The sequence below is a fragment of the Uloborus diversus genome, chromosome 9, assembly GCF_026930045.1.
Source record: "Uloborus diversus isolate 005 chromosome 9, Udiv.v.3.1, whole genome shotgun sequence".
Lineage (NCBI taxonomy): Eukaryota > Metazoa > Arthropoda > Arachnida > Araneae > Uloboridae > Uloborus > Uloborus diversus.
The window spans coordinates 134,934,892-134,961,627 of record NC_072739.1 but is presented as its reverse complement, the minus strand read 5'-3'; the positions used below and the strand labels follow the sequence as shown (position 1 = coordinate 134,961,627).

The window sequence follows — 26,736 nt, the reverse complement described above, 5'->3', positions numbered from 1 at the left end:
CATCATCTTCTTCTTCTGAGGAATTTCTGCTTTCACTGATTTTTTCAATATCATCAGAAAATTCATTCAATTGAGAAAACTTGTTCCTGCAATTCGCACAAAGCTTCTGTCCTGGTTTCACTTGAAATCCTTTTGCTGAAATAGTCCTACTTAGTTCTAAAGTTACAATACGAAGTCCTTTCTGAATTGAAGATTTGTGTCTTTCAAAAGGATCACAACAACACTTTTGTAAAAATTCATACTTTTGCAAATACACACATTGATGATGAAGACAAATAGTTTTTAACTTATTGCTTGCACCTGTTCTTAATTTCAATAAAGTTAACTCAGATTCAGAGAGGTTTTTAGTACTCTTTGTGTCCTTTTTCTTGATAAAACTCAACAAATGACAATCACTATGCGTAACTTCTCCAACGCTACATGTCTCCATTTTTAGTTTACAGCCATGCAAAATCAAAATTTTACTAGCAATTTTTTTTTAAACGACAATATTAGAACAAAAACTTTTCATTTCTAATTACAACTAAAAATACTGTAATTGGAAAAAGGAATCAGTTAAAGTATTAAACTCAATCATATGTGTTAATCAAGCAACAGCTTTTGAATGACTGACTGGTTAAGGTTTGTAGTTCTGTTTCTATGATGATTTCATGTGTGGGAAACCCTAAGTGCAACTGCACAATCTCCAATCATATAATATGTGGTATGAACTTGTATATTTTACACAAGTCAAGGCCATATGTTCTGTTTCAAAAAGACCTAACTTTTTCAGACAAGTTTCATGTATTGCTCTCAAGGGAGGGGAGGGGCTCAATGGCTCATTGGGCCTCTCAAGGGGTTTGTGCAGCTACTTTGTTTATTTTCATTCATCACTTGGAAGTGTAGGAGGAAGGGAGGGGGAGCTCTTATTTATTACTTGATAAATAAAGATGAATGACAGTGGATTATCCTGGTTGATCACTTTTTTTTTTTTTTTTTTTTTTTGGTTTTGAAGTTCCCAAAGAAGTTAGTTGAAACAATTTCTATCTTTAAAGATTAAAAAAATGATGAAGGAAGGGAAAAATTACAAAGGTAATTTTTAAATGTGATAAAATGAATTTTTAAGATCATAAATAGAAGAAAAAAAGTGGGGGGATATTGTCAGCTCAATTTTTGAAAGTATTTGTTCACTTATCTGCAGTTAAAAGATTTTTTATCATTATGTATGTTCCTTGAGGTAAGTTGATGATTTTCATTGCAACAAACATGTTCATCGGATGTTCATCATTGCACCTAATTTTTGTAATCACAAGTTTTAAATGTAATTTTTACCATTTATGTGTTGGCTATTCAATCTAATTTTTCATCCAGACAAAATTGCATAATAGTAGTCAGATTTTTACCCTTTGAGAGCAAGGCTGGTGTTAATGTTTTTTTTCTTCATGCAGCTATCTTAAAAAATGTTTTGTGCCCCTTGTTGAAATGAAGGAGTGTAAAAACCACCTAAATTATTTTTTTATGTGATAAAATACATCTTTTAGATCAGAAAAAAAAATGGAGGGATTATTTACTACCCATTTGGAGATATCTCATTTTAAGTATAGCTCAAAACTTTCTCAAAAAAACTTAATAAATTGTACTTTAGGAATTTTTCATATTTTTTTATTGATAATTATTGATGAAATTGTATTTTTTCTGTAATCCTTGCATAATCAGGTTTATTAAAAAAAAAATTCAACAATATTCGTTGGTAAATAGGGAAGTTGTAATTTATTTTCTGCATAGATGCAAATTAGTTTTCACGCGCGCCATCGGCAAAAATCGTAAAATTCAGAAAACTTTGACATTCCATAAAATCTAAACCGTTCGAGATACAGCAAAAAAATTTTGCATTCTCTCATAACTTTATAAAAGGAACAATTGTGCCGAATTTCACCAAAATCTGAGACTATGTATGTCATGACTGGGTTGAAGTGACATGGATTGACCCAATTCTTTAACGAGGATATCTCGATAGTGAATCATCTATGTACCTCTAGTAAAATCTCCTGTTTTTTTTCCTTCGAAGGTTGGCAAATATGACGGTGTTTTTTTGCGATGCATTGCCTAGCCCTAATCTGTAGTATATATTAGTTAAGCTGTATTTCATTTTTATAACATTAAATTATCAAATTTTGCAAATGATTGTAAATATCGTTCATATAAAAATACTATTTAAAGTAAGTAAATTTTTAGATGAAATGTATATAAAGTTATAAATAATGGAAGAAACATTAATTTTAAGTCTCCATATTGTACTAATAATATAAGAAAATAAAGAGTGATTAGAGGATGCATTATCTACTACACTTTTATGCCTGATTAAAGTACAGAAAAGAATTCAAATGGACTTTCTTCCCTGTTCGGAAGGTAAGGATTAGCTATCACACTATCAGAAGCAGCAGGTAACCCTCTAGAAAGAATGATTGTTTGAATTGTTATTTAAAAATAAGCTAACTTTTAGAAGGTATAATAATAGTCCTGGATCTGACAGCACTTCTGTAGGAAAGTTTGAGTAGGGAGAATTTTTTTTCAAAAATGCTTAGTAGGTGTCCTAGAAAGTATTTTGAACTCGGGTGGACATCCCCCACCTGGTCACTTCTCCTGCTATGACACCATCAAAGATGGCGGCATCTCGATCACATAAATGCTCATATTTATTTTAATACTTGACTTTTTTGCGTGATTCTTGCACATTTTTATACTAATTTATATTAACTAGTTTACTTTTAAGTTACAGTGTTAAAGCTTTCCCGAAAAAGTAGTTTTAAAACAATTTATTGTATTGTTTTTTATTTATTTTCCTTTTTGAAAATTCATTCTTTGAAATTATTTTTCTAACTGTCAATCGTTGAATAACCGTATAAAATTATACTCAAAAACTATTTACGTAAAAAAATATTTATTTGCCATTTTCATTTGGTGTGACTAATCAATCCGAATGTTTATTAGTCGCTCCATTTAGGCGCGCCACAATAGGCGGCGCAGACATAACATTCGAGCGCGTTGTTATTCTTTGAAGTAGTAAGCTGGCAATCATTGAATTATATGATGTGTTATGAGTGCGACAGAGGGTGGATTTTGAGATGATGAAGTCAAGTATTAAAATAAATATGAGCATTTATGTGATCGAGATGCCGCCATCTTTGATGAAGTCATAGAAAGAGAAGTGACCAGGTCGCGAATGTCCACCCCAGTCCAGAATACTTTCTAGGACACAGTTACTAAACATTTTTGAAAAAAAAAAAATTCTCCCTACTCAAACTTTCCTACTAGAACCAGGACTAATGTTCATGTTGGAGAAACTATGTTCAAATTGCAGGTGAAATCTTTTTTGGAAGAACATTCCATTGAGTCCTACGCTACAGAGTTTGAAAACTTACAAAACATTCAGCAGAATATTTCTCTGGCATGGGAAAAAAATCGGATCATATAGATGTAGATGATAATGTGGAAAAACTCTTCTCGGACTTTGAGAGGTTTGTCAGCCGAGGAAGGAAAATGTCAGAGCAATTTTTGTACTGGGACAATTGTTTGAAACTTGTCCAACTTCTCAGAAATTTGATTCGTTCAGATAGACAAGGTCTTTGGGAAGTACATTTAGATACAGTGCGGAAACTTCAACCAGTATTTGCCGTATTTGACTGTGTCAACTATCAGCGATGGTCTTCTCTGTATTTAGAAGACATGAGGAGACTAACCAAGACAGCCCCAGAGGTGCATGAAATGTTCATTAAGCGGAAAAATGTTGTGAAACGATATGATCGTAAATTTTCAGCTGTTGCTGTGGATATGGCATTAGAAGAAATCATTAATAGATCCCAAAAAAGCTCATCTCGCATCTTAGGGCGAACTAAACAAAGATTTTTTAGCAGAATGGGAAATAACGCATCATGAACGTCTGATGATATCCAATCTATTTCGAGAGGTAACAGACTCTGTGGCTTTTGTCGATGGTTCGAACATTCAGCATGAATTTTCGAAGAAGAAAACTCAGAACATAGATGAGACAAAGGTTGTCTCAATGTTTAAATATATATTACTCAAAGGTATCCATTTGATATGGATATGCTTCCTAATCCATTGCACAATCTGCTAACAAAAGCACTGGTTTCCCAGGATACAAAGGAAAAAATATTAAAATTATTTAAGACCGGCGAAGAGATGTATATGTACATTGCGGAAAACACGATGCGAGGACAAAACAGTAAAGGGGATATCACACGACAGAAATTACAAGACATCGCAACCGCAATAGCAACCGTAACGCTATCCGGAACTGGTTTTTCTACTCACTTCCACAAACGATTGCTCCAAAATTCTCGTGTGCTATGGAAATTTGCAGTTGCTCGTATAGGGGCAAACTTTTTCCTCCGCTAGAAAAAAATTGCCTTTAATTCTGGGCAAGTTATGAAAGAACCAATCAGGGTGCTGGGATTTCGTGACGTCAGGCAGCGTCACTGTAAAATACATTTGCAATCGTGGCGACAGAAATGTGGGAATTCCTTTTTATTGTTCTATTTATTTTATGTTTCAAATATTTTCAGTTACACTTTAAACTAGTATGTTGTGGCCATCACGAAACTTTCTTCTATATTTTTTTTTTTTTTTCTGATCCCTCCCCATGCTTGACGAGGAAGCAATATTCCCAACAAAAACAAAATGACACATGCAAAAACTTGACGACTATCACAATGTCTAAATTATTGCAAAAGCAAAGCAAAGAGCGAAAATTGAAAGTTATTTTAAAAGCCTTGCTTGAATGAATTACAAATATTTTATTTGTTAACAAACATAAGATGGCAACAGTTAAAAATTTTAAATCATTGGGATAATATTTCCTATCATTTCCATACAATTAAAATCACGAGAAATACGCAGACGACAATCTATTACGATTTATCTTTCTTATTGTTGCATTAATAAAAATATTTTTATTCGCAAAAAAAAAATCAACACCTCTTGAGCGATCGAAAAATTGAACCAAAGCCTGTTTACATATGGATTCACATATATTCCAAATTTCAACCAGAACGTAGCATTACTTCTTGAGATAGGGCACTCAAAATGGAAAAAAAGAACGGGTGATTGCGCTACCCCCTTTTTAGCTGTTGACACAAAAATAAAATCAGTTCTTATACCCACTAAGGGCTACTTGCCGATAAATTTTTCTTTCATTCCGTTCATTATTTCTTGAGATACAGCAGTCACAATTGACGACAAAAAACGTTCTATAGCTCAACCCCCGTTTGAGTTATTGACACCAAAATTGAATCAGCACCTGTTCCTGTTAATACCAACATATGGACCAAATTTTGTTTGATTCCGCCAGTTACTTCCTGAGGAATAGCAAGCACGCGTAACTCGAAAAACGTCCCATTGCTCCACCCCCCTTGGAGGAATTCGCGCCAAAAACTAATGGGCACAAGTTCACATAGGGGCACATATGTGTACTAAATTTCGTTCGATTTCATGCGGTAGTTTTTGTTGTAGAGCGGCCACAAAAAACTGGTCACACACAGACGTGACACACATACATACACACACACACACATACATACATACACACACACACAGAGACAGACAGACATTTTCCAAAAATAGTCGAAATGGACTCAGCACACCTCAAAACGTTCGAATCCGTCAAAATTCGAAATTCGAAAATTTGCACGAATCCAATACTTTCTTCTATATATTAGATATAGAAGAAAGTAAAAACGGATGAGCGACATTTAATCTTTGGTTTTGCATCTGATTTTGAATTTAAATTGCTACTTATATGTTAGTTAACATCAGTGCGAATTTTATGCATTTCTTAATTTATTGGTATTTTTCGTTTCATTAGGTTTTTGAAAATTGTTTTGCACAAATGTTACAATGGGGTCGTTTCTAAAATTTTAAACGTATTTTTTTCTGAAAGAGCATGTTTAAAAACATAGGATCTGACCATTTTTTAAATAATTTGTTTTTGTTTAATATTTTTAAAAAATTACTTAAATCGTGGCGCTTTCATTGTTTACATTTCTGTCGTGTGACGTCACGAATGATGAAATGCCATTCGTGTTGACATTCACAGAGCAAAATATTTAATTCGCATCTTTACTCATGTGTATTTGTAACGTCATCAAGACCGCGCTTTGTTTGAAAAATCGGACATTTAAAAAAATTAATTAAAAAATAACGGTTGGAAAATGAAAGTATTTTTGGGTCCAAGTTATTTTTTATTTATTTATTTTTTTTTTATTTTATTTATTTTTTTATTTTTTTTGCTTATTCTATCAATTTCAGTGATAAAAGTACTACTTTTGACTGCAGGAAGCCACCCCATTCTGATACTTGAACAATTACAGTATATTTTTTCCTTGAAAAAGTTACGTGAAAATTCCTTTTTAAAAATCATAGCATTGAAGCTGTACTTTTCTTTTTTAATTCAAACTGATGGGTACATACAGTATGTACCATTTGAAAATACTTAAAATGTAGGAGAATGTGAGGCAAAGTGAAATGGTGAAATATTTACTCTACTTTTAGCGCCACCTATTTAGTAATATTTTGACTGTGTAGTAACACATGTACTCTATTCCAGTCAAGAAAAATAATCCCTCTGAAAATCAAAGAATATGATAATACAAAGAATTTTTTAAAAAGGATACGTACATTGTAATATTTTGTTGAGATGTCAAAAATTATGTTTGGCATTATTAAATGATAGTTATTTTTATTAACATTTGAAACATTGATTGAGACGTAGTAATATTCAATGCAGTGTTAATTTGCTCAGTATTAAGCTTATTTGTATTATAAATATATGATATTATATATTTATGAACTCAAAGTTTAAAAAAATAATTATGAAAGGCCTATTGATCAGAGTTTGCTGGCTTTTTTTTTTTTTTATTTGTCATGTTTGTTTTTAGTTATGAATTAAGGTATAATTTTTTAGAATTAAAATTTCTTCTTACCTGTCAATAAGTGACTAATAATTCCTATCTAAAATTAAGATTTAATTTAGTAGTTATGGGAAAAAATAAGCCTAGAGAAGTCATATATTCTGTATGTCTTCTTTAAATGTAACAAGAGTATCACTTTAAATCAAACATTCAATTAATAGTAATAAAAGTTTTCTCTTTTTCTAAAATTTCCACCATAAGTTCTACAAATTAATGTTAAAACTCAAATATGAATTTAACAGGAGGAGCTTTGGTGACTGCATGAAATAATAATTGATGCTCTAGCTCTGAAATCATTGCCTTGATCATTTCCCTTTTTTTTTTTTTTTTTTGGCCATCTTTTCACAAATCCACATACAATTAAAGCTACAAGAGCTGCATTAAGTATTCGATTACTAATTTCATCCATAAGTGTTGAATTAACGCGACGCAGCGTGATAACCAAATGCGGAATTGACGAAAAGCGATGAACAAGCGCAAGCACATGGATGTACGCTAAAAAATGGTAGCCCCCCTTGTGAGCAAATCGAGCAACCGTCCGTAACCCTGTAGGCAACTTCCCTCCCGAAAAACCAGTTCCAGATAGCGTTGACGGTTCCTATTGCGGTTGCGATGTCCCGTAATTTCTCTCGTGTGATATCCCCTTAAGAATATTAAGCCCCATCCATAAAGCCATGTTGCCACCATCATTGCACCAAAGCGCAAAGTATATGTGCTACAAGGAAAGTTACTAAAAAGATATCGAACATGTCATCTCACCGAATGATACAAATAGCTCAGGTTCGTTCGTATGACATGCAAGAGCTCTTTCGTTATGAGCTATCTGAAAACTGTTCATTGTTCAAGGACCAAGGGCTAATGGTAAAAATACAAAAAAGTGCATTGTTAAAAGAGCCGGAAACATCTTATGGTAGCACCAGTGATGATACCTGGTTCAAGTCTGACGATAAAACCTGTTTTATAGTCAACATCATGAACTCTTTACGAAAGGTTATGACAAATGAAAATAAAACCTTTAGTGGAGCTGTTTCAGGTTTTTCGTCATACATCGAGAGCATCACCAAGAACTGTGGAAGAGTAGATTACATTTTTGACAGTTATCGCAAATTTTTTCCTAAAAAGTCTGAAATGGTGTAAAGACAAGGTAGCAGCATCGTTATAGATGTGGTCAAAATCTCAGAAGATATTCCATTGCCTGTCCAACTCAGCAGCTTTTGGAGATCTTCAAGAAACAAACTGATGTTGCAAAGTTCATTGCTGATACAGTGACAACTTTCTTGACTCAAACACCACATAATACCAACCGCACTTTTAGTGCTTTGATGGTGATGAAGAAGATGATAGGGCTCGACCGATGGCATTTTTTGGCCGATGGGCCGATGCCGATTGTTGGCCGATTGTTCAAAGATGGCCGATGGCCGATTGTTTTTCTGAAAATGGCCGATTGCCGATGGCAAAAAAAAAAAAAAAATCAAACAGAAATAAATTGATAAAATTGTCAGGGACTTAAGGGATCATTGATTCATTTCACTTTATTTCCTTTCTACGAATAAGGAATTGTAATCACAAAAAAAAAATCAGATTTTGACCTAAATTTCTATTTTGCGATCACCCAATTAAAACTTCACAAGTTTTTTCGGCACTGTACATGCATATGTACCTAAGAACATATAGATGATCGGAATATCCATTTTGAACGCTTCCTCAGTTAATTATCGCAAATTGTCTTGTGATGTCTTCATGCGCGTAAACTTAGGTCACTCAAAATCGTTATGAAATAGTAAGTTGAAAACTCATACGTACATAGTATGATCTAAAAGTTAGAGGACAAACTGTATAAAACCTTACCCTGAATAGTTCACATTACCGAAGTATGTATATCTATCGACAAAATAGTCACCTTGAACGACTATGCACTTCTGCCAACGTTCGTATAGCTTTTAGAAGCACTCCTGGAAGACATTTTTCGCAACCTCCTGTAAGGCCTCTTGCGCTGCTGATTTAACTTCATCCATGGGCGGATTTATGGGGGGGGGGCAGAGGGGGGCAATGCCCCCCAGTTTTGGGAGGACTTAATGTAGTAACAACACATCTTCCAAAAATTAAAAAAAAATATTTTTTTTTCTCTTTTGAATATTTCAGAAGGGTATGGGTGGATTTATAAGGGGAGACATGGGGGGCAATGCGCCCCAGTTTTGGGAAAACTTTATATAGTAACAACATATCTTCCAAAATCTTAAAACAAAAAAATCATGCCTTTTTTTATTGAATAGTTTAATGTAAATGAAGAGAAAAAAGCGAATGTCCTTTTCTGACGGGAGAAAAGAAAAGGAAAAAAAAAAAAAAAACGAACATAAAATACAAATAAAACAGTTGTCCCTGGAGTGCTAAAAACGTGTCTAAATTCACTATTTTGGACTGAAAACCATTTGGGCAAGTATATGAATGAAAATATACGCTAAACGAGCTTTACATTAAGCTGCAACACTTATAATAATTGACGATTATTTTGACAAATTAGAACCTAAAAACAAAGGGGGGAGAAAACTCCCCCCGCCTCCATTCTCGCTAACAGAACGATCTACTTGTTATGATTTGTGTCCACATTTCAAGTATATTTGTGCATAATATTTATGTTCTTAGTAGTTTAATTGGCCCTTTAAGAAATTCTAAAGAGTATAGTTTTTTTTCCTTCTTTCTCTTTTTTGAGAGAGAGAGAGAGAGAGAATAAATACTATCGCAAACTCTGAATAAATTTCAGTTATCTGAGTATTCTGATTAAATGAATCTTTTTACTTGGAAGGAGAGTACAATTTTACTTACTTTATAAATACTGTTTAAAAAGTAAGGTTAGTCATAATCATCTAAGTCTAAGTGAGTCAGTTCTGGCCATTATATGAAATCTAAATAATTGAGTTATCAAAAGTTTTGAAAAATTTTACTGAAATTTTATAAAAGTCTATAAAAACCTAACAAAGTTTGGTAAAATCGTAAAAATTTTTTAACCGTAAAAATTGACGAATTTTCGTAAAAATTACAAAAAATCAAGCAAAAATTTGTAGGTAAGAGTGAATTACAAACAGGGCCAAATTTGCCTATGAGATAAACAAGCTATTGCTTAGGGCCCCTGCTTTGAAGTGGGTCCCTAACTCCCAAAAAAAAAAATTCATGATTCGTTCCTTAAAAAATAGAAATTGCTTAAGAAAACTAATTTCATTTTTAAGTGCTTGAAAACCTTGAATATTTCAAAACGTGTGGCTACAAACCTTAAATTTTAAAATGTCTAACAAATGGTAGAGGGTGAGGAATGCCAAAATATGTCAAATTCAGCTCCTTGCCAAATCCTGTATTAAAAATGTAAAAATCATGGTTCTCACGCTTGCAACATTATTTGAAATAAATTTTTGTGACTCATGTGTTTCATATCTTGCTAGTTATTCAATCCCGAATGCAGTAATTTGGAAATTATTTTGTATTGATTGCTTTTATCTTACTTCTTCTGCATATTGTCTATCTGTTTAGCACGGAAAAAAATACACAATACACTATTTCTATTTCTTTTCGTTTTCTGCTCCACTTGCAACAGAAGAAAAGTTACTGTCATGAGAAATCTATGGTTACTTTTCTTTTTTAAATTTAAAATAGCTATTTCTCAAAGTTAGAACAGGACTGTAAAAATTAACAATCAAGTACTAAAATATCAGAGACTGGAAAGTACAAATGAAGTGCGTTAAGTAATTTTATTTATTTTATTTATTCTAGAGTCCTTGAAAATAATTAGATAAGACTTTGAAAATCCTAAGCAAAATGGGCTCCAATTACTTCTACTGCATATTGTTGATCTTTTTAGCCAGGAAAAAAAAAAGATACACTACCTCTATTCCTTTTCGTTTTCTTCACTCTACTTATAATTAAAAAAAGGTTGTTATAATGAGAAATCTATATTTTATTTTTTCTTTCAAATTCAAAATGGCTGTTTCTTACAAAGTTTGAACTAAACTGTACAACTGTATAATCTAGTTATCAATATCTATGTCTATCCAATTAACCTCTGTAAGGCTTCAAAATGCAGAATTTTATATCCATTTTACAAAATTTCCTGCGGAGGAGAAACCCCCGCTCCCCTAAAATTAGAGATATTCTATTTCCCACTTAAAAGGGAGCCCTGCATCACTTTCTTGATACCGGCTCCCTTTCTTAAGGTCAACTCAAAAAGGACAGCATGAAAACACATATTAATCAAAACGACACACAAAAAAGTAAAGCATGGACTTATGCATCACAGGAAAAAGACAAAAACATGGGAGTGGGGGGGGGGGCAATAAAAATGTTGCTAAAAAAATCTGCCCCCCCTCCCCCCAGGAACTCAGTCCTAAATCCGCATATGACTTCATCGTGGGGAAAAAAGGCGACTTTCATGTTGAGGATGGTCAATACTTTGATATGACAAACAAATAACATAACGTTTCGTCGGACTTAACTCCGTGTGATTTTTACCTGTTCCCAGCAAAAATACATTTGCATGGACGCCGCTTTCTTCCATCAGGAGAAGATAAAGCTGCATCATAGAATGTAGTGAAAAGTGACTTCCAGGAGTTTTTCCAAAAGTTATATTAACACTGACAGAAGTACACAGTCCCTCAAGGTGACCCTTTGAAGGTGGATGTGCTTCGGTAATGTGAACTATTCTGGGTAAGGTTTTATACAGCTTGTCCCCGAAGTTTTGGATCGTACTACGTACAATCTGTATAGGATGTAGTTATGCTTCTCCTTTTTTGACTGCTGTACGATAAAAAAGAAAGAACAACAGCCAAAAAAAAAAAAAAAATCAGGAAAGAAGTAAGAAAGAAAGAAAAACAAAGAGACTGTTTAATAACCTAATTGATTTTTTTATATATATAATTGACATATAACTAAGATTTCAGTAATATTGTAATGATGTATGGATTTAGGTACACTAAACATAGGTAAAAAACATTAAATTCAAAAAAAATAATAGTAATAATTAAGAATAAAACTATGAAACCTTCAACAAATTACGCAATTAAAGTGGAACGATTGCACGTAGACATTTTTTAATCATCAAATTAAACAAAAAAGGTAACAGATAAATTACAATACAGAATCATAATAGGAATATTTTTATACTTATTTAAAATTTATGAATAGAAAATTTTGTATTTTTCAAAAAACTAAAACAGTGACATAAATTTATCTGAAAAAAAATAGCCATGAAAAGAGCGAGGTTCTTAAAACGCAGCTACAATAAACAAACTCAATATTTACACCAAATTAATAACTGAATACATATGCTACTTGATCTGATGTTTGCACACATAATATTGAACAATTTGATTGTTTAATCTTTTATGAAGCTTTACAAGCAAGTTCAAATTAAATTGTTCAATTTAACAATAATTTTCTGAAATTTAAAAAATTGCATAATAGAAAATCATTGAAACTTTCCTATAAAAAACGAAAATTACTTATTCATTGATTTTATATAAAAACTTATTTTGCAGTAACTCACACTTCGACCCCAATCTCAGCCTAATTTTTTTTAAATACAGAACCGCTAAAACCAACGCCTCGGAAGAGTTTCTGAATCTATTTCAGCACTTCCGAAGAAAAATTCAAAAGTCCCTTCGATTTCCGAATTATATCCCCATTCAAAACGTCTTTAATCAATTTCTTACATTAGTGCTCTAAATTCTTTCTAAACAATAGATAAAGTTTGAGAAAAAAAATCCCTAATTTTATGAATGGCGTTAGTTTTAAACAACTCAAAAATACAACTAGAGTTTAATTTCAGAAATTGAGGGAGTTTGAGGAGGGGCACGCAAGTGTTTTCGGAAATTCAAAAAATAGTCGTAAAAAATAGAGTTCAAAATAATCATAAACATTGAGCAGAAAAACCCTTTCAAAACTTGCCCCCGAATTTGATTTTACGTGCAGTGGCGGATTTAAAACATAGCAAATGTTGCAATTGCGCGAGAGGCCCCATAACCATAGGGGCACCGTAGGAATTACAAAAATGCTTTTGATAAATGTATTACAACTTCTGTGACAGAGAAATAGGGCCCCAAAATGTATTTTGACGGGCCCCAAACTTGTAACTCCGCCGAAGCGATACAGAAAAGACTGCATTACTGTGTTTATATTACAAATATCGAAAAATTAAAAATTACCGTCGGCTCAACCGGAATCTAACAAAATGACACAAAAACCGGTTTCGCCATCTCATATTTGTTTCTATGGTCTCCAATTCGGCAATATATCACCAAATGATCGTCAGTCTGAGACGCTATATTAGTTTTGCATTGAAATAAGTAATTAATAGCCACAAAAAATGAGTAAACAGGCTTTTCAGAACACTCGAACGAAAACAAAAAGGGAAGTGCACAATTGGAAAGTACGCACACCCCACATGCGAAAACTTATCCTTCTACAGTTTACCATTTTTGAGTAATGACTTATGAGAGATACACACGTACATCCAGCAGCAAGAAACAACGCAATAATTAACTTGTTTGGTACTTGAATGCAGTATTAAAAGCTCTTTCAGGGGTGACTAAAATAGAAATTCATACTGAAATTCAGTAAACAATTTTATATGAAAACAATCTTTACTTTGTATTAAAAGGTAAAACATCAAAGCTCCTTTTTTTCTTCAAAAACATCGGCCAATTCCATCGGTTTTTCGATGTTTTTAAGGCCGATGGGCCGATGTTTCCTGCAATTTAGCATCGGCCGCCGATGCCGATGGCTAAATTGTTGAACCATCGGCGCCGATGCATCGGCCGAGTCCTAGAAGATGATGTAATATTTAACTATACATCTGTGCAAAGTGGAAAACAGATAAATCACCCAGAATTAAACTGTCTGACAGTAGAGGAAGCCGACTTCAGAATGTTGATTCATTCGAAACATGCATCCCTGTGTGAGTTCACTAAAATCATTATTGTTAGCGCTGACACTGATATAATGGTGTTAGCTTTGTTTCACTATCTTACTCTTCAACGATTTGGTGTTCAGGAACTTTGGGGTGCGTACTGGAGTTGGTGATAATACACAATTCTTATCTGTTAATGATATTCACCGAAAAATATGTGAAAACTTATGTTCGTTGCTTCCGGCCATCCACACACTATCTGGATCAGATTATACAAGTAAATTTGGTACCAAAAAATCTGCTCTTCATTGTGCATCTGTAGAGCATTTGGAGAGTTTTGACGTATCGTCTAACTAGATTTATATAGAGCAAAGCCTTAAATCTGCAGAAGAATACTTAGTGCAAGTAATGCGAAAAGGGTCATTCTGTAAATCTTTCGATGAACTTATGTTATGGCTGTACCATCATGCAAAAAATATTGACACTGATAACTTGCCGCGGACTTGCAGAAGTGCTCAGGGCCACTTATTAAGATCATGTTTTTACACATAACTACAACGACATTGTATTGACGTTGTTGCTGTTGACTTAGATCCTTATGAATTTGGTTTTGCAGTGGTAGATGATGATTTGATGCCAAAAAAGAACTTAGAGATTTCCAACTGATTTTACTGGAGCATTTAATTGCTTGAAATGTGCGAAGTCTTAATGTACTTGTAGAGCAAATGAAGTAACCGGTTGCTCTTTCTGTAAGTGTAATAGTACGGGTTTGCAACCAACTTGTAACAACCCCTTTTAAATATAATTTTATTAAGTGCAACAAAAAAAATAAAAAAATAGTTATTAAGCTATAGCAGTAGTAAAAACACATTGTTATTTGCCTTAAAATCACTAATTGTAACTTACTGGCCAAATTTCCATTTTTGCTGGTTAAGTATTAACATAAATTTGGGCTTATATGGGGACGAAAGCGCGCGCCCGCCATCTTTGATGACGTCATTGCTAAAAATGTACGAAATGGCAGATGTCCACATAAGCTCTAAATACTTTTTAGGATACCTACTAAACATTTCTGAAGAAAAATTCTCTGTACTCAATCTTCCTATCGAAGTACTAAGCATTTATGAGAGCAAGCGGCCGCCATCTTTGATGACGTCATTGCAGGAGAAGTGACCAGGTGGCAGATGTCCACCCGAGTCCAAAATACTTTCTAGGACACCTACTAAACATTTTTGAAAAGACACTCTCCCTACTCGAACTTTCCTACAGAAGTGCTGTCAGATCCTGGACTAATAAGTGTAATTTTATTAAAATACTAGTGGCACCCTCACGGCTTTGCTCGTAGTAGAAAATTAAAAGGTCTTTTTGTTTGCCTGGTATATTTACAAATAATGTAGGATGAATTTCTCGACAATTGGCTTGCCCATGTTACGGTTCCACGTTATGATAACTTGGTAATTACTCGTCCATCTTATGATAATTTTGTTCTACAAACTATTTGTGTGTCGAATTTCATGAAATTCGGCCGAGCGGTCTAAGTGCTATGCACTTAACAGAGATCCTGACAGACAGATCCGGACAGAGAGACTTTCAGCTTTATTATTAGTAAAGATAGCTTATTTCTGTATTTTAAAACTCTTCCAGGCAAGTTATTGCTCTGACTATCAACAGTTTGGTGAGTTTCAAGGGTGACATGATAACAAGGTTTAGCCCCCTGCTCAGATACTGGAATTTGTTTAATCTATCATTTTTATGACTGAATTTATATTAACTACTACAAACAGTTCTCTTGCAAAGACAATGAAATATCGTAAAATTGAAAGTATTTTCATAAAAATAAATATTCATTAAGAGAAGAGTAGAAGAAACTTTTTTCATATATTTTGTTAAAAAATTTGAAAAAAAAAATAAATATGATTTTATGTTATGAAAGTATCTTTAATGTTTTATGGGTATATTATGTAGAATATTTTTGTTTTAGTGACCAGCTAAAAAGTTCTTGGGATGCCTCCAAAAGCTACCTAAGGAATATGAGTGAAATGGGATTAGCAGATGACCCTAACCGAGCTGTCCATAAGAAAGTATGTTCCTTTTCTGTAATTGCTTGAAGGAAAAATTTGGTATGTGTTCATTTTTGACTCGAATATTAAATTTCATGCTTGGCTAATGTTTTAGTCATTTGTTATGTTTCATAATTATTTCCTGCTTACTACCAGACCCGTTATTTGAGGTTGGAGGAGGAGGGCAATTGTCCCCCGCCCCCCCAATCCTGAATGAAGCCGTATTTTAAAACATAACGTAATTATGCATTTTTGCTTGTATTTTAATGCTTTTTTTCTCTGAAATGCATTGAATTCATTCTCTTTGCGGCCCACCCTGTGGAGAACTTTGAAATGACAGACCTGCTTACCTATATTTAATTTGTTCTTATGATTTCATTTCTAATCAACTGGTTTTTGCCATCTTTTATCAGTTTTTGCTACTGCCCTGCAAAATGACCAATCCAGTTCTTAACTTTTTTTTTTGTTCCAAACTGGTAATTATTTTGCTTCACCTTTCCTTGATGAACTTCAACATTATTTTCCCTGCTCCAAAATAGTTGGTTCCGTTATGTGTTTTTCTCAAAAATGATAGTTTTTTTTTTGTTTTTTTGTTTCAGCCTACTCCAAAATAACTTGCCTGTTCCAAAACAGTAATTTAGTTGCTCCAAGATGGAATGCATTGTGTCTCATCCATGAGAAAGTTGTAGGAGATATTGAGAGTTGCAAAATTAAAGGCAGATATACAGGGTTGGCAAGTTTCTCCCGAGGCGCTTAAAACCATTGGTAAAAACCGGTTAAAACCGGCATGGCAGAAACCACTTTCTGCCACTTTGTAGCAGAAACTGGGAAAAACTCAGGAAATGAAAAATTAGTTCTTAATATACAACAGAAAATGCATGGAAAAAATAATTAATTGTTAACCAAAGTACTGTAATTTTATTACAAAATTATCACAATTCAAAATCAAATGCTACATTGTTTGGACTTTGCAATTGCCTCTTAGAAAAAGTGGTTTCAAAAATCTAAACAAGTTCTCAATTTACTACGCACAAATGAGAAATTTTAGAATATTCTTAAAACAGAAGAGCTAGCATCCAATGCATCAAGGAGCAAGCAATGTTCTTGAAACTTTCATCTATTGTATAACTGGTCCACCATGTAGTAACTGGGATTGTGGTAAAAATTTGACTGAAAAAATAAGTTTTGAGAAATGGGGCCAATTTGTTTTGCAAAGCTGTACATTAGGTACAAATTTCTAGGCAAGTAAAATTCTGGCACTTTCTAGCACATGACATGATAATTTCAATCACAAACAATTTAGAGGAAGCATATAAGTGAGCAAATTACAATCAGTAATGCCTGTTGAATTCTGTATGTCACTCTTCTTTCCTAAACATCCGTGTATGATTTTTTATCCTTTGTTAAATTAATCCAAATACTAGGAGCCTCTGCAATTGGAAAGTTCCCTTTCTGCATTAAATCAAGGGCACTAGCATGGGATTTTATTTTTTTAAATGATGAAATGATGTTTAATTTTTTAGTTTACTTAAACAAATATCATTTACTAATTACTTGAGTTATTAAAGACATTTTTAAGTTTTTGTCAGTTTATGTTGGTTTTTAACGGTTATAACCAGTTTCTGTCACTGGCACGGCAAAAACTAGTTTCTGCCGGCAGAAAGCCAACCCTGCAGATATAACATAACAATTCCTTTAAAAGAACGACCCTATGGAGGAAAAACATCAAGTGTAAAAAATATCTTCTAAAATGTTAAAGAGAAATTCTACGGAAATGAGGAACTGATGACCAATTTTTTCAAAATCCTTTTTTTTTTCTCACAAATTAGGTATCATTTTAAAGCTTATGAGTTGAATTATATGAAAATAATAAAAATTGCCACAAAAGTTTATTTGTAAGAGTTACAAGCCTTGGAACAAAGGTATTTTCCGACATGCTGCCATAATGGATTTTTTGATATCTTGTTGGAATTGGTATTTCAAACAATACTTGCAATAGTTTTCAAATTGTAACTTACTCAGATGCCTGCCACAACACTTTAGAACAAATGTAGCACAGAAAATGAGACCTAAAAATATTTTTGTCTCCAAAAGCTTATTTATAACAGGCACTTTGATAAAATTACGTCCAACACTAAATTGCCTAAAAGTTTGTGCTGTATAAAATAGGATGGAATATTTTACAAAATATTTTACCTGCAAATCAGAGCATCAGTAACTATTGAAAATGTGCAATCCAAACAACATTCAAAAGAATAGTTTTTTGCTATTTTATGGTGTCGAACGTAAAAAAATTAATCAAGTCCGACACCAAGATTTAAAAATTTTTACTCCATTCTGATTGCAGAATTTCTCTGATTTAAAATAGAAGGGATAGAGGACAACAATAATAACATTTCTTTCTAATTTAGTCATTTAAAATGTCTTTGTTAATGGTTAGTCTTACTTTAAAACATTTTTTCTAATCCTTGAAACTGGAAATTGATTAATCACAACTGGTCCAATTTGTTACTTAATATTTCATTTTTCTAAAAGCACTGAACCTATAAGAAATAGGTTTTTCTTTATTTTAAACATCTCAAAATGCAGCAATTTCACAGCAGAAGGAAATCCAACCTGGGAAATGAGCATATGCCCAAGCCACAATCTTCACATCCCATGTTTGAATTTCCAAAAAATCTTTTTGCACTTTAGATCATACTAAACTTGCCGTGCATAAATTTGTAAGTTTAATTTTGGATTATCTTAAAACCAAATATCCAAGCAATAAAAATATGCGAGTTTTCTCAGATGGGCCCAGCTTACAATTTAAGCAAAGATACCTATTGACAAATTTTACATTTATTTGAGCTGAAATTCAACGTGGAATTTCTTTGCAGTAGTACATTTTAAAATGTTTAGATTGCTCTAAAAATATATATTTTAAAAATGGCTTCTATGCATTGTTTATTTTCATAAAACTTCATCTGCAGTTGAATCTCGGATATCCGAGCTAATTAGGAACGCTTGTGCCTCGGATGTCGGAAATCTCGGTTAATAGAAACTTTGTACGAAAACTTATTTGGATCGCAAATTGTATCAATTAAAAATACAATAGAATGTTTTTAAAAGATGAACAAATAAAAAGCCAAAGTTTTACAATTAAAGAACTAAAATGGAACACAACTTGTAACTTTTTTAGCAATATGAAGTTAAATTAAAACAAGCTGATGTGTGCATCACATGACTTCCTTTTACTCCAATTTAATGTCATTTTCTCATTATTAGCAGTTTTAATGTGATTCAATTGTTTACTCTCTAAATATCACCAATAGTGGCCAAATTGAAACCGAAAAAAAAAATAAATAAATAAATAATCGCAAAATTTGTCGCCAAGTTGGCGAAAAACTCGGTGACGAAAAGACTGGCAATATAATGCCAAGTGTCCCCCAAATTATAACACCACTTGAGTTTACATCGAAATTAACAAAGATTTCCCCCAAAAAGGGGCAAAAGACCCCCTTTGGAGCATATGAAGGCAACCAAAAAGGAAGGTGCACAACTAGACCCCACTAGGAGTCTACATACCAAATTTCAACTTTCTAGGACATTCCGTTTTTGAGTTATGTGACATACATACACACATACGCTTACACATATATGTACATACAGACGTCACGAGAAAAAATCGTTGTAAATAACTCGCGGATCGTCCAAATGGATATTTCGGGTGTCGGTACATTCCTAGGCATATATCCACGTGTGATCGGGTTGAAAAATAAACTCAACATTCACTCGGGGGTGAGCAAAATGGAAATTAAGGGCGATTTTTCAGTGAAAATGTTTTTGTGAATGTAATACTTCCTTTTTGCAAAAAAAAAACACACACAAACTTTCAGAAAATAATTTTATTTTCAAATTCAAAATGCATCATTTTATTAAATTTACATAATTTTTTTCAAAAAGGCTTCATTATTGGCTTGGTTAACATAAATCTTGGTTAATTGAGGTTCTACTGTGTTTTCTCTTTTTGCCCTTAGCATCCCTGAATTTAAAAGCTATTTATTGCATATTGTTTACTAAATTAGAGATAGAAAATTTGTTAATTTCAGCAGCACTATTCAATGTTAATATAATTCATGTGTAAATCAAAAAAAAATTCTCTTTTCCAAAAAGTAATAGAATCAAACCAAATGACAAACATTGTCGGTCCAAATTATAGCTTGGCCAAAAACTTCATAAATCACTAAGTTTGAGACTTTAAAATTTTGGCTTCTTTGCATGGTACCAGGTCTGAACATTTGCTCTACATTTTACTTTCATTGCTTTTAAAGTGATTCATTCCATCAAAAATGCAAAAACATACTCTTTTTTTTTTTTTTTTTTCAGAATGTTGAAAGTTTAAATACACACAAAATTGCTAAATGATTTGTTTGAGAAATATTTTTTTTTAAATGAAAATTATTATTTTTGTATATCAGTTTCAGAATTCATTTTTGAGTTTTTGTACATTTTTGCCAGGACATTGAAGCCTGGTTTCCATGTCCAGGCATGGAAAGCAGGTATTAAAAATATTTACACTGATGTTTCCTTTTTGTAGAAGCCCAAAAAGGCAATGAAAATGGAAGTTATTTCTGGTAAGTACATTGTTTTTCTAGTTCTTCTGAGATCTTGCCATTGCGTCTTACTATTTCTTCCTTCTCGTTCAGTGCAGAAAGGGAATAAGTCCGGGACTTATGCCCTTTCTACACTAAACGAGAAACATGACCCCTAAAAAAAGTACTTAGATGTTCAAGGATTGACTTCTTTGCTGTACTAGTTGATGTCCCTACATACAAATATAGGAAAACCACATTCAACTCAATTTTGAAAAAAGTGTGACTTATGCTCTTTCTGAAATAATCGATTCAATTGTATATATATCTTTGTTTTCATTTTATTTAATGTTTTCAATTAAGTCTTAGATTAGAGAAAGATGTTTCAAATAATGTAGAAAATAATCTTTAAAGAAAAAAAGTAGAGACGTACCGAGTAGCACTTTGGCCGAGTACCGAGTACTTAGCATTTCACTACTCGACCAAATACCAAGTTACAGAGTACCAATTATGTTTTAAGAAGAACCACTGACACACACCTGATGAATTCGAACTCATTGGAATAGTAGTGTTGACCTCCATTTGCATATAATAGTTTTTAAAACCAAGTTCCAGCTGAAATTTAACTATGCATTCAAGATTTTGTTTTTCAAAAATTTTATAAAAGGTTATTTTTAAAATTAAAAATTAACAAATAAATAAAAGGTGTGATTAATCACGTTGGAATTAAAACAAATTATATCAATCTATTATAGTTCTAGTCCACCAAAAATAATATAAAAATTTCATATTTTTTACCCTGCCCCATTTTTAATAAACAATTTTTATTAACTTTGGGGACATTAAAATAAAGATTGACTCCATTGAAGCATAACAAAGTTCATTATTCTCAAAATTTAAATTTGACTTGTTAATTTGAATTGTAAATGATTGCAGTATATTATATGGTTACACTTCTTTATTAATTGTAAAATCTGCCTCAACAATGTTCCATTTTATACAACTACCCGGTATTGGCCGAGTTTCTGATCAAAATTTGGCCGAGTACCGAGTAGTTATCTAGTACTCAATACGTCTCTATAAAAAAGCGTATATCAGTATCTTAGTTTTAGTTTTTAAATTATCTTTAAAAAATTGTCAACTTAAAAAATATAAATTTAAAGTCTTGTGTTTTAATTTTTCTGTAATTTATATTTAAGAAATTAAAAATGATTGATTTTGTACTCAAGCATTCATCTGTTTCCAAGCTACAACTTCTGCTTTTTTTCTTTTCCCTTTTTTTTTAAATTTTATTTCTCATGTTTTTTCATTTTGATTTTGTAAGGCTGGCAGTTCTGGGCATTGTATCATTAATATTATTTTACTATAAAATTATTAACTTGGAAATGCGCATCTGTACTATTATCCTCAGAATTGATTTTCATTGAGGGCACCTTCAGGTGATTCTATCTGGTTATAGTAAAACTGCTGTTGAATTATACCTGTTTTCCTCTTCAATTTTAAATGCTGCAATTGGTTAATGGAATGTGCATACAAAATCTACTCATGCATTTTAGCTTTGGAAGCAGAAGCAAATGCTCCTCAAGAAAGGATGTTAAGGTTGCCTACAGAGCCTATCAAGTTCTGTGTCTACATGATTGAAAAATATGCTGAGGATTATGAGGTATGGTTTATAGCACACAGACATTTAGAAATTGTTACATCATTTTCATTAAAACAATTTTGAATATAGTGGACGCCGGTTAATTGAATCGGTGGTTAATTGAACCAACCACTTTAATGAATCAAATCATCAAAAACAACAATGTCCAGCAGGCTTGTAAGTAATCGTAATATGCGTAATGAATTACATTTTTGTGTAATCGTAATCATAATCTGGCAATGAGACTTTTGTAATCTTAATTTTAATCAGCTGTTTCTTGCGTAGTCGTAACTGTAATCTAAATTTCAATGATCGTATTTTCGTCTTGTAATCGTGTAATCCAGACTTGCTGCAAATGAAAACTTGTTAGCTGAGATTCCACAATGGTATAAAGTTCTTTTGTAAATGTGTAGTATGTTAGAATCCAAAAACTACTTTGTTCAGGAAGCGGACTGATACACTAGAAAGAAAAAGATAATTTTCTTTTCTTTACCATATTTCATTTGCAAAGTATCTTTTTAAATGATTAATAAAAAACTATTTCTGACTTATAACAGTTGCAAAATCCCTATAAGTCGGTTGTCACAGCATTCACCATTCTTTACTTATTTAAGAACGAGATATTCTCGCTAACGACAAATAGTATATCAGGTCCATTTTTTTCCCACTTATCTGCAAGAACACCATCTAAAAAAAAAATCTATTTTATAGGAAAAAAATATGTTCTTTCTCATGGTACCAACAAAAAGAAGACGCAAGGTGACAAACTTGAGCTGCAGGGCATTAAAAACAGGCTATTCTTCATGTGAATTATTTTGATAGTCACTTTGGATGCCAATATCTTTTAGAAAATCAATGTTTACGCTCTGCAACTATAACCCATCAAAACATGCATATTGACACTAGAATTACAAAGTTCGAGCATTTGAATCATTTTTGTTCAGAATTTATGACATTCTAAAATCCAGGAAAAAGTTTCTGTGCAGCGTTTGTCAAGACTTTGCATATGTGCTACACAAAAGTTAATGAACTCAAACTCACAAAAATACTAGAACGTGTTGAAAACCAAAAGTACTTTAAGCTCCTAAAATTTCAGGCTTCCAGTGTTATAAAATGTCCCGTAATCTGAGATTGAACATGGCAATTCGTTACGACTGACATAATTTCAAGCTCTTTTTTTTTTATCCTTATTCGAAAGAACACCATCGAAAAAAAAACTTATTTTGAAAGGAAAATGTGTGTTCTTTCTAATGGTATAAACGAAAAGAAGATGCGAGGTGACAAACTTGAGCTATAGCGCTTTGAAAGTAGGTTATTTTTTACTTGAACGGTTTTGATAGCCACTTTGAATCACAATATCTTCTAGAAAATACATATTTAAGCTCTGTAACTGTAACTCATTAAAAACAAGCATTTTTACAATGGAGTCACACAGTACGAGCTTTTGAATTATTTTTGTTCAGATTTTATGACAACCTAAAATCCAGAACACAAGTTCACGCGCATGCTGCACAAAATCTAACAAGCTCAAATTTACAAAAATACTTGAATATACTAACGGTCAACCATACTTTAAGCGCCTAAAATTTCAGGCTTCCTGTGTAATAAAGTTTCCTGTAAAATTGGTGTAAACTTGGCAATTTGGCACAAAAAGCTGATCACATTTTTCGGAGATCCTAGATCCTCAGGATTTGGATCTAGGAAGCTGAAAATTTGCATAGATTAGTTTCAAAGGCATCTCTACTCCTCTATAAAATTTCATCCAAATCGGAGATAGTTGTGTGGGGACCCCTAGGTCACTTGACATAGAATGACTCGATTGTAATGGATTACATTTTTTAAATAATTTAATCATTACTGTAATTGCACTCCCCTGTGGTGAAATATACTTTCTTTATTATATGTTTCTTAACTTATTAAAGGTTAAACTTAAATTTGACTGGAAAATTTAAAAGGAACAAAAAAAAAAAAAAAGCAAAACTTTCTGTTTAAATGCATGCTTTTCATAAGTTCACATATTTTTTCATTGTAAAAGGGTTCTGAAACGTGTGTCTGCAAGTGTTATATATTTTTTATTTGAATACGCATACAATTAATTTGCTAGAATACAAGGGTCCCATCTGCAAAATTGTAAGGGGGGGTCTCAGATATTTTCCCCATGTAAACTGATTTCAAGACAGATATTAGAGTCATTAAAATTTGACATTTTTAATAACTCATTCATTAATGGCTGGAGAAGAAATGTTTTTACATTTTAGCAAAGAAAAGTACTAAAAGCAAGGAAGTTCTAATTTCTAAGAGGGGGGGAGAGCCCCCACTTGCCCCCCTATATGGGTGCCCATGCTAGAATATCATAAAATATATTAATTGATGTCTTATATTTTGAAGAAGGTACTCAGTTTTTCATCCACTGAAACTTAACCCCCTTGCAAAAATTTCTGGAGCCGCCCCTTTTTTGTAACACATGTGCAACTTCTGAGAAACTTTACACTAATCTTTTGGAGTGATCAAATAGCAGAACCTTTCCAGGAGGTGGGTTGTAGTATCCTTACAAGTCATTAATTTTTAAAAGTCAAGCTTATTGTTCGGCCAATGCAAAAAGTAAAACTAACTTTTCAATAGCTTTTTGGCAGTACCAGCTGTTGACGCCCATGCTGCTCCTTTGAATTAAAATTACCCCCCCCCCCCCGTCTCTTCAACTAAAATATGTACACATCCTTTAATGTAAAATCCCAGCACATACCGTGCAACAATAGAAATTCCTTTTAGGACAACGATTGTTTCTCAGAGCAACCCCAATTTTTTTTTTTTTTTTTGAACTTATTATTTAAGTTTTTAATGGAAGCATACTTTCTGAGAATGTTTCAAAAAAAATTAAAAAATTATAATGTGTGAAAAAGTTATTTAATAATTTTAACTAGTTTATTTATTCTGTGATAAATATTTAGTTTCAATATAAAACTTAAAAATTAATTAATTTTAAGTGCTTATTTTAAGAAAAACTTCATTTTTTCAATTATTGTAAGAATTCTTATAATTCTGTTGTAGGCCATGTCGAGAGATCCAAAAAACTACTATCAATTGACACCCAGTCAGATACGAAAGAAAATCAACAAATTCAAGAGTATATTGCCACAATGGAATGGATACTTGAGAGCGAAGGGCTTGCTGGAGGGCGTTCCTACAGATGCTTCTGAATACCAGATTGATATTCCGCAGATTATGCACGGTGAAGCTGCCATGGAAACATGAGAAATTACACATTTTTTATACCCCTTTTATGTAAAATGGAAAAAAGAAAACTTGCAAAGAAAATACAACATGAACATTATAAAGACAAAAAAGTGTAAATATGTATCATTGTGTGTTATATGCTTGTATAAATTTTCAAAAAGGAAATAGTCTGAATTCTTGCTGAATACTTTTATGAAACTGTGAATTGTTTTGAGAGAGATAGTGTTGGTAAAACTAAAAAAAAAAAAAAAAATACTGTGCCGATTTTTTTAATGCTTCTACAAAACTAGTGTCACCCTGAACATATAAAAGCATAATTTGGCTTTGTGGAAAATGGGGATTAGAATATTTTAACCATCAAATACACACACTAGTCCCCCAAAGCATGAAATCCTGTAAAAAATCTAAAACCGCCCCTTTGTGAAAAAATCAGGTATGTTTTGCCAAGATTTTTAACTACTAACATTTTGAAAAAGAAGGAAAATGAATTGTTGTGAACACTCTTAAGCTAAAATTTGAACTTTTTTTTGTTACTTTTTTCTCATCCTCATATAAATAATAGCCGAAGATCGAGTAACCCGTGTATTTCAACAATGACTCTACAACTACTCTTTGTTTCCTTCCAGTCAGCCAATTTCTATCCCAAAGTAAAGTTTTCCCTCCTATTCCTATATCAGCTATTTTGCTGAGAAGAGCAACATGCGGTACCTTATCAAAAGCTTTTTGAAAATCAATATAAACAACATCCACACACTTTTTGTTATCTAAAGCCAAGGTAACCTTGTCGTAGAAATGCAATAAGTTAGTAGCACACGATTTACCTTTCCTGAACCCATACTGCAAACTAGTCAACAAACTATTAGTCTCTAAGAAATTCATAATCTTAATTTTGATCAAAGTTTCGAAAATCTTACAAACCACTGAAGTCGGATTTACAGGTCTATACTTCGTAGCATTACCTTTAGACCCTTTCTTGAAGAGCGGCATATTGTTAACCAATTTCCAGTCCTTTGGCACTGTCACTGAGTAATAAGAAGCATTGAAAATATTTAAAATGACATCCACTAATTCTTCTGCACATTCAACTAAAATCTTTGGATAAATATTATCTGGTCCCGGAGCTTTAGTTGCTGTAATTTTTTCAAATGAAATAGAACCTCCTCCCTGGAAAACATAAAAACCTCAAGCTGCAAAATAGCTTGTGTCAACTGTTGAGATACAGTTATCGTTAAACACACTGGAAAAAAAGTTTTAGAACATTTTCAATATTCCTACCGTTTTGTATTAAATTCCCATGCTCATCAACCAATGACCCAATTTGACTATTTCGAGCTTTCCCAGAATTAGCGTATGCAAAAAACCTTTT

At 32.6% G+C, this 26,736-nt stretch overlaps 1 protein-coding gene across 1 annotated transcript in view; it reads left to right on the top strand.

Annotated features, from left to right (window-relative positions):
- Nucleotides 1-25,562, top strand: part of LOC129229496 (nucleolar protein 16-like) — a 32,952-nt gene extending 7,390 nt beyond the window's left edge. Inside the window, exons 2-5 of the mRNA XM_054863813.1 lie at nt 15,842-15,941; nt 20,500-20,536; nt 22,051-22,157; nt 25,185-25,562. Of these exons, the coding sequence (XP_054719788.1) occupies nt 15,842-15,941; nt 20,500-20,536; nt 22,051-22,157; nt 25,185-25,388 (448 nt within the window). The 3' untranslated portion in view covers nt 25,389-25,562. The remainder of the gene's footprint in view (nt 1-15,841; nt 15,942-20,499; nt 20,537-22,050; nt 22,158-25,184) is intronic.
- Nucleotides 25,563-26,736: the final 1,174 nt, after the last annotated feature.